Below are 9,275 nucleotides of genomic sequence, written 5' to 3'. Positions count from 1 at the left end.
ATATTTATTGGATTTTCAAAAGCCTTGATGAAATCATTATGTTGCACTACGGCTTGTACGTATTTTCCTGTCATGTGTTGTTTTGAAGATAATTAAGGTTGTATTTGGTGGAAACGATTCAAAACTTCACCTTTGAATCAACACGCTTGTAACACTTGAATTGTTGGACAGAGAAGCTGCAGAAGAGATTAATTAGATGGGAACACATCTGGGTCCAATATATGCTATACAGTTACTGGTAATAATATATAGCTATGCTTGGAAGAAATCTAGTTCAAATGGAACCACACAAACAAAATATTTGGTAAAACATTTCCTGCTTGAATCAGAAATGTATCTCAGGTCATGCAAAGATGCAGAACCATGAGTACAGACATGTCACACCTTACTGGACAGCTGGACAGTTGGACAGCTGGACAGTTGGACAGCGCAGTGCACAATGCACTGCAGCAATGAACTCTGTTTGGATTCCCAGTACAGAATGCGTGTGCATGCACTGTAGATGCACAGTGGTAAACTGTGTCTGTCGCTCAGATTCATTTTCATCAGGTTCGCTTTTCTCTGTCATTTCTGTCCTCATCCCCATGTAACTGTCCATTTACTGCAAGTCGTTTAGCGTGCCGTTTCTGTCACATTCAGTATTTAAGGTGGTGAGGCCGGGGTTGTGATATAGAAGTGCCAGGATATCAGACATCCTGTTGGACTTCAGGCTAAATCCCAACACTGGAAAGCCAGAGTAACATCAGTAACTACGGTATACCAAAGTCTCTCAATGCTTGTCCTCTGGGCCCACATTCTTTCATCATTTTCTTTAGATTCCTAAGTTTTAGATGTGTTATAAAATTCTCCAACACACCTGATTAAAATGTTTCCGGCTCTGTAGAAGCCTGACAACCTGTTCATTTGAATTAGATGAGTTAGAAGAGGAAAACATCTAAACCATGCAGAGCAGTGGGCCCCAATGACCAGGGGTGAGAAAGGCTGCTGTCTACTAAATGTCATGTGACAAATCTAACCACGTTAAGCAAAGGTAGGACTTCATATACTTTATTTTACAGAAATATAACTTGCAAACACACAACAGGCTGCTTCAAAGTACAGTTTACTAATGATTTTTGATTATTATTAATTTTACACAACTTCCTCAACTCCAACTAAAATTACATTCAATAAATTTACCATACATCGTGTAGTTCACCAAGAGCATAACGCTCAACGTTTATGCCAGTCTCAATAACTAGACCCTTTAAATCCTGAGCCAATGGCTTTGTGTCAAGAGAAAATATATTCTAATTTGAGTAATAAAATCCTAAGTACTGACATCAAAATATACTTCACACATCATGGCTGATATCTGATATCAAAATGAAAATGTTTTTGAACACCACCCGAGACACGTCAGTCCTAACCATGACTGATCAAGTAAACATGGAAACGCAGACGCAAAGAAACAAATGCAAGATGAGGTTCCCAAGCATATTAATTTGACAGTACAAATCACTTAAATACCAGTTGGGCATACAGTAATGATAATTGGATCGGATATAATTTTATAGATATATTTAAAATGACAAACATTGAATTATACACACATTATTTACATGTTTTTTACTTCTCTTTTAAACTTTTTCCCTCACTAATATATACTGCTTGTCTGTGAGCAGAATTCTTTCCAGCATTTGGACTTGAAGCAACTTACACAGACACCTATTCAATACACTTTAACGACTTAAAGTGGGTTCATTTCATGTACCAGACAGAAAATTACACATTGGGAGCCTGGTTTAAAGCTCCAGCATTAGGAAGGACGCACGTGGTGTGGTTCAATCAGTAGAACAGTGTGGTTCTTTTCATAGAAAGTTAGGAAGTCTCTGTAACAAGTTATAACTTCAGTGCCTAAGGTTCTGTAGGATTCCTTTCTATGTAGTTTAGCCCAGAATAGTTTTCCTGCAAAACTTGAATGCAAACCACCTTTAGTCTTATACCTCTTGGGCTTAATCAGTCTTTAATTCAGCAATCAAAGCGTCTATTGCACATGAACAGCTTGTATTGTCCTTAGGATAAAAAGCTAATGCCATATACATTTGCAGGTACACCCTTTCCCTTCCTTTGTAGGGTTATACTGTCAACTGAAGTTCCAGTCACAAGGTAGATAAACAGTGGAAGGAAGTCCCCTCTAGAAAGGCAGGTTCCATGCATGCTGAAGGTATTAATTGGTTTGTAAGTCTTAGTGAAACCAAGTCTTTGGAATGGACTTTCTCTATCTTTCTCAAAAGAGTTTTCTTCCCCCATCTCATCTACCGCTGTATAATGGCCACAGAAATCCAAAAGATTTGAGAAACCTGACTCTATCTTTTCCCCTGCTCCTGATGGCTCCCTGGGACATGCCCTCACGCAAATGGATTGTCCGACCTGTGGATGGTGGTCTCAATGTCCAGGTAGTTCTTCCCGTTCATGTGCTCAGTGTGTCCATCTATGCTGTAGCAGCGGTGGACTTCAGTCAGAGATGACGCCACATAGGAGGCGGAGCGAAACACGTCGGCATGGGCGAAGGTGCCCCCGAACTGCATCCGCTGCTGATTCCAGTGTCGCCGTAAAACGCTTTGGACCTACGAAGTATTTCGTTCCACACAGAGGAAATCGGTTGGGTTGACTTATTACATCAACTAAATATTTCCAATAACCAAACCGAATGTTTAGTGGTTATATTTGATGTTGATTTCTATCTTCTGATGTTTCAACTTGTCAGTTCATTTTTTTTAAGACATTTTGGAGACCTATACACATTCATAGTAGAAATAAATAATGTATTTCTAATTAGCATTAATTAGCATTAGCATTAGCAATAATACAAATGGTTCCAGTCTTACCTCTCCATTGAAGAAGCAGAATATCGTAGCAACCAAAAGACCCTAGGGAATAAAAAATTAAATGCTTTGTTTACCCCATGAGGTTTTGAGGGTCTTCTATCAGCAATTTACAATCAAAACTGCTGACATAAATCCAACTTGACTGTTTTTTAGCTCCACACCACCTCTAGTCCAGTCTAACCTGATAGTTCATGAGGATGTTCATGACATAGCCATATATCTCAGCGGAGCGTCCCTCGGGCTTGTAGGGGAGCAGGACGAACTGGATGCCCAGCAGAGGGACCAGGATGAGTGTGGCCCTCACAGCCTTCATATAGAGGCTGAACTCAGCCTGGTGGGTCACCTTCAGCTTGGTGATGAGGACACGCACAATGTTCAACAGGAAAAACAGGTTGACCTAAAATGTATGATAAGTAGTGGGAGATGAGGTTGAGATGAGGAAAGGGTTAACTGGACATGACATTTAAACACAACCCAATAACGTGTAACCAGCAGCTAACCATTTAGTACATGTATTACTTTGTCATGTTACATTTACATTTATGCATTTAGCAGACGCTTTTATCCTAAGCGACTTCCAAAAGAGAGCTTCACAAAAGTGCATAGGTCACTGATTATAACAACAAAATAGCCCCAAACATTGCGGATAGCCAAAACGTGAAGCATACACTGTGAAAACTAAATCAGGGAGTCAGATGGCTGAGCGGATAGGGAATCGGGCTCAATTAAACAATTGTAAATTAAACAATTTAATAGTTACAATTAAACAATTCAACAACATGAACCTCAAAAAAGTGCAACGGTGTACCTGTGGATGTTGCGAGCACATCTCACTAAAATCATTGTCCAGTTGGCTAAGAAATCCAATTTTAGAGGTCTATACTTTAAATTGAATTGTTCCAGTAGTACTGGTACTTACTAGTAGTGCAGCACAGATTGGACCATGGATGATGTACAGAAGGGAGGTGTCAGAGCTGATCCAACAACTGCAAAAAAAGTTACAAGGAGAAAGGAAAGACTCTGAATCTGAGAGGACACTCGTCCACCAGAGATACAATAGAAGGAGCTGCTTCTTTTCAGTTCCTCCTGACATGCTGAAAATAAGAGCTGTCACATTGTTCCTGAAAACCCTGACATACATTGGCTGTGTACTTCTTTGTTTAATTATTATGTCAAACAAACATGCAGTAACCATTTAATTAGATCTTAGGAAATCCATTAAGGGCCTTTGTTTTTATTAAACTGACTTACTTGTCATTGTAGTAGCAACAGCGGGCTACAGCATGTATCAGAGCAGGTATCAATGGAAATCCTGTGAGAAATGGAAAATTAATTTGACCAGCTGGAGTAAATAGCCAATACATTTATGACTGTGATGTTTCTGTAAATTAGTTTTTTTTCATCTACACAAACATCACCATTAGCAATCTTTCCATTTGCTCCACACATCTTTCCTTTCTCCCTTCTTGGAGAAAATCTCTTTTAGAAGATTATGATGAAAGCTTCTCTCAGCGATTAATATGGATGCCCCAGTAATGCTGTCTACATGATACACAGGCATAGATATACTGCATGCCGCACGCTCATGAAGATTACCTGACTGTCTGCTATACAATTAGCAGTGATACATGGGTGGGGGACAGCACAGAGAGGAGCGGAGTTTGATAAATGTACAATATGCCCACCATTTATTTATGTACTAACCTACACTGTAATATTTAGCTTTTAATCAGGAGCTTTAAACATGAGCTTGGTGTCTGTTTACGTACCCCATCCAAGAAGGTAGTACCACATAAGGTGTTGCTTCTCTGCGAACACTGCCACGACTATGAGCGTGTGCAGGTAGATGCCCTCACACAGCATCCAGAAGTAGTTACAGCCAAACAGGTAGAGGTGGACGAAAGTGACCACTTTACAGCTCACCTGAAATAATGAAAAGGACAGAAGTATAGATTTTGATATTCAACTGTATGTCAAACAATTTGCGGAGCCAACCACTCACATAATGAAGTATGCAACCTAATCTTTATTCTGTTTTTCAAGAATTCCCAAATTGACATATGAAATGGGAAGAAGAAACATCCAAGAACAGTTAAAAACAACTATTTTAAATGTGTCTCAATGTGGAGATTGTGCATGGTACCGCATACAGCAAATATGTCAAAGCTCAAAGCCAAACCCACCGGGTTACTCTCAACAAGTTCCCGGTTGTCTGCCACAGTCAACCAGATGATGGTGATGATAGAGTTTAACACAAATGAGAAGAAGAGGTTTTTATGCAGCGTTATCCTCTGGCAGCTTAAACTCCTGGGGAGGCAGAAGGGAACACACAAACAACTTTGGTCAATGGAGTGGAGCAACACTGTGTTTCGTTATATCAAAGTTGCCAGACAAGAAAAGGACAACGTGCAATGCACTCCATAGGTGTACTTGTATGAATGATGAAAGTCCAATGTTATATAATGTCTACCCATAAAACACAGAGTGCCTGTTGTGAGAGAGTGTCTTACTTGAAGTGAAAGAATATTCCCAAAGAGATGAACAGCGATATTAAGGACAATCCATGGCCGATTAGAACCAAGTAGAGGAGGTTCTTCGCATTCTGCAAGGCAGTACAAACGATTAACATACACAGGTTATGAGACATTAAATCAGTAACATGAGCTCCCTAGATCTGTCACACTGTATTATATTGTGAGATGGACAAACAACAACAACATTCTAAACCCACCATTTCACCTTCCGTGGAGTTGCCCCTGCACAGTGTGAAGTTCGTCCATGTCCTATTGCTTAGAGGGTGGCGACCCCAGTTACCTGTTTCAGTACAAACTTTGGATGCCACTTCTGATAAAAGAAAGAGGAAAAGGGAATTAAACATCACTGTCTGTTTAAGTATTGCAATTAAAATACATGAATACAGGATCCTTTAATTCATTTGTATTCCCTGATGTTTTTGTGGACATGCACAAAATTGATTAGCTACTGTGCATGAAGAAATACTGAAACAAGACCCAATTAGAGAGGATGCATCGATGAAAAGAATGATCAAGCTGCCAACAAACTGTCAAAAGAGCCCACTGTAACTCGGACCAAGGTCATTAACATTTTTCATTTGTGTTTGTAAGCAAGCACATCTCCCTCCCTGGGACCCTGTGTGGGAATTCACGTTAATTACATATTTCCAGTGCCTGGGTTTCTTTGGATGTCTTAGGTTAAAGACATACCTTTAGTATCAAAGTTGTTATAGTAGTCTGGACAGTGCTGCTCTGTGGTGAAGCCTGCCTCTGTGTCCTCCCAGCACAGCCAGCCATCCCAGGTCCTGCCGCACACCGATTCTGACACACAGAGATGGAACCCACTCAACATGTTGTGTGCAGTTCATGTACTTTAGAGTTCCCTGATTCTCTCTTCATTGAGGATTCCCTTGCAATTAATAATCCTTCTGGATGGTGTCGAGTTTGTTCATATTACAGCGTTTCTGTCCTAAACTGTATTAAACAAGCCTTGCAACAGTTAAGACCCATGCTAATTTTCCCATTTGAACGATTGATAATACATTTGACAAATAGTCAAGTTAAATAAAAATAGAAGACCCTTTCAAACTCAGATTTTATACTTTTTGTTGTTAAAATCTTTTTAACAACTATGGGTCAACTATGTATAATGACTAAACTAATTTGGTGAAACTTTCTCCTACTGTTTCTCACAGAGCTGGCTGCCAACCTTGTTTGTCGCGGGTAGAGTCTTTCATAATTTTTTGGTAGCATTCATACTGAGCCGTCACAATCTTGTTCCGGGAGTCACTGATGCTGTGATGGGAGATTTGGGGATCCAGATTGGTCTCGTTGTCCATAGAACTCCCCACCACAAACAGCTAGAGCATGACAGTATAACACAATCAATTTAACCTTTCTGTAGGCCTAAATATTCAAAATATACAACAATTAAAAATGATTTGGATATGACAATTGATTAAAAAAAGGGATTACCTCTCTGGCAGAAAACAGCAACAGAAGTGTGAGTATGCCGGTTCCATCCATTCTGGGTTTGTTTTCTGTTAATTACTTAACCAGTCTCTGTGAAAATATAAGAAAACATCATAGGTTCTATCATTTAAAATTGGAGTATTCCTGTCCTATCCTTAACTCACTCAACTAAAACACATGCTGCACTCAAATGGAAAAACGAATCATGTTTCAGCATAGTTATTTTTTAACATATTTTTTTTACAACAGTCTGCTTAGGGGCTGATGTGCCTTGCTCAAGGGCACGCCAGTAGGGTCTCCAACCTGGTTAACTCCAAGTCTCAATTAGTTCACTCACGCTGTGTGAACTATGACAAAAACCACAGCATTGACCGTTGAGGAGAGAGAAAAAAATGTTCTGTGTTTCAACAGCAGAATAATAACAAGCCTGACCATGATAACCTTTACTCTTCCTGGGCCAACTGATAGGGGAGTGGAAGAGATGCCGGATCCTATGGGCTGAGCAGAGAAGGGACACAAACCGAGACATCCCTAACATTCCTAGTGAAAAGAAACCAGTTGGACCCCTCTATGTCTCAAGGTGAGTCTTTTCAGCACATTGCAGGTTTTCATTTCTGTTTAGCTAATGGGAGGGAACGGTGGCATCTGTCTGTTCCTTCCTTTTTCTTACTTTCTTCCAGTTCTCGGTCATATCCCAACATTTTTTGCCTTTTCTTCTTTGATTCTTTAGTGCAGTGCTCTACCCTCATCCCCACACTACAGAATCTCAGCAAAACTGTGTCAGCTGCGACAACATTTGTAAATAATGTGTTCTTGAACACACCCCTGGAAACGTACCCAAGTTTCTCCCTTGCCTGAGACCCTTTATCTCTCAAAGGAGAAAAAAAATACATCCTTGATTAGAGGATAGGGATGTTTGTGCTGTTTATTGTGAATGTGACAACATATCTTTACCCAACACTTTTTAACGTACTTTATAGCACACCTTACTTTATACAAATGTTGCCATTATGTAAAATTAAGTTTACTTTAAGTTGCAGTATAGGAAATGGCATCATCAGGTATTCTCGCAATGTTAAACAAAATTAAATATGTCTTTAGTATAGGCCAAATAAGTAGGCCCAAAGGTTTCTCAATTATGTATTCTGAAATTCAATGCTAAACTTTAACAGAATCTTCCTGAATCCAAACCGCCATTAACTACCTTAATGTAAACTATACATTACCATATGTTGTGTGCAAATGAATAATAGACAATTGGGTTAACAGTGAATCCCAATGACAAAGCAAATAAACAAAGTATTTCACATTGAAAAGAAACAAAGATAAACTGGACATTTGGTTTCATGCACTGTCTGGCAAGACAATCAAACCTAACTCATGTATGGAGATATTCAAGCCCTGAGTAGAGAAGCATGAGAAACACATGGTAATTCTATGCATGGTCCAGTTCTGGTTCCCAAAATATTTCAGACTTCCTGACAAACATGGTGCCCTTAAGAATATCTTCAAAACTATTTGTAAAATGTCACAAATGCACTTTGGGTTGTGAGAATTTTAAAAATGAACTTTCTTTTGAATGGCCTTTTCTCTCTTTCTGTACTATGACATACTGTCTAAAACCAGACTATGAATGTATTCTACATGTTCCTTAAAATGCTCTCTTACATAACACTGGAGATAACATATACAACAGGATACAGCACCTTGGCACACACTAAGACTGCATGTCTGTTGTCTACTGCAGTGGACTGTAACTCTTGGGCACGTTTGAATTGTGATCGAATTGGCAATTTGTCTACTCTTTTGAGAGTCTCTCAAGATAGTGTAAAAACGTTCGTCCAATCTGTCCTTATTTAACACTTTCAAATGGTTGATCATAAAGTGTTCATTCAGGCTCATTCGTAAAATAACCGTATTGCATCTTACCTTGCCGATAATGTGAATAACTCAATTCAAAAAGTCCCCCTTAATCGATAATGAGCCCCGAGCGGAGTTATGATCCGTGTGCGTTCGCTGAGAGTTCACTATCCACTATCTACTGAATTGAACTCAAAGTGAGCTACCGTATGCAAGAGGCCGGAGTGAGCTGTCCGGTTGAAAATGATCCAGCCCAGCATCCTGTTACATCATGGATTTTTCGACTGGTACTGTATCTGTTAGACCTCACAAAAATGTTTGACCTAACTTCTATTTCAAGAATACGCGAATCTGTTAACAAACATTGAACCTTGCTCATAACAGGTCAACACATGATTGGTTAAATATGACTACTGTCTTTTTATTATGTTTGTTTAAAAGTTTTGACTCACAGTTCCACGTTACAGATTGGAGCTATAATGACTTGCTTTCCTGCATTTTTTCATTAATTATTGAGCGGTTGAGGTTTTGAATCGATATGAATCACATGAACAAACAA

The 9,275-nt window shown here is 39.3% G+C and overlaps 1 protein-coding gene across 3 annotated transcripts; it reads right to left on the bottom strand.

Annotated features, from left to right (window-relative positions):
* Positions 1–1,031: 1,031 nt before the first annotated feature.
* LOC146260817 (calcitonin gene-related peptide type 1 receptor-like) lies at positions 1,032–8,924 on the bottom strand. 3 transcript variants are annotated; one of them, XM_084668312.1, is made up of 13 exons: positions 8,786–8,924; positions 6,860–6,946; positions 6,594–6,744; positions 6,095–6,205; positions 5,602–5,714; positions 5,381–5,472; positions 5,054–5,177; positions 4,640–4,793; positions 4,122–4,182; positions 3,790–3,856; positions 3,052–3,267; positions 2,871–2,912; positions 1,032–2,609 (listed from the first exon to the last, which is right to left on the bottom strand). In XM_084668312.1, the coding sequence occupies exons 2-13, from the start codon at positions 6,908–6,910 to the stop codon at positions 2,391–2,393; spliced, it is 1,401 nt and encodes a 466-aa protein (XP_084524438.1). In that variant the 5' UTR covers positions 6,911–6,946; positions 8,786–8,924; the 3' UTR covers positions 1,032–2,390. The 3 variants fall into 3 exon arrangements, with proteins under 3 accessions (XP_084524438.1, XP_084524439.1, XP_084524441.1); XM_084668313.1 differs by lacking the exon at positions 8,786–8,924 and adding an exon at positions 7,694–7,902; XM_084668315.1 differs by lacking the exon at positions 8,786–8,924 and adding an exon at positions 7,289–7,675.
* Positions 8,925–9,275: the final 351 nt, after the last annotated feature.

This window comes from Hypomesus nipponensis, chromosome 12, assembly GCF_054491055.1.
Source record: "Hypomesus nipponensis isolate SF chromosome 12, ASM5449105v1, whole genome shotgun sequence".
In the NCBI taxonomy this organism is placed as follows: Eukaryota; Metazoa; Chordata; class Actinopteri; order Osmeriformes; family Osmeridae; genus Hypomesus; species Hypomesus nipponensis.
The sequence above is the reverse complement of the archived record's forward strand: the minus strand, read 5'-3'. Positions and strand labels throughout refer to the sequence as shown.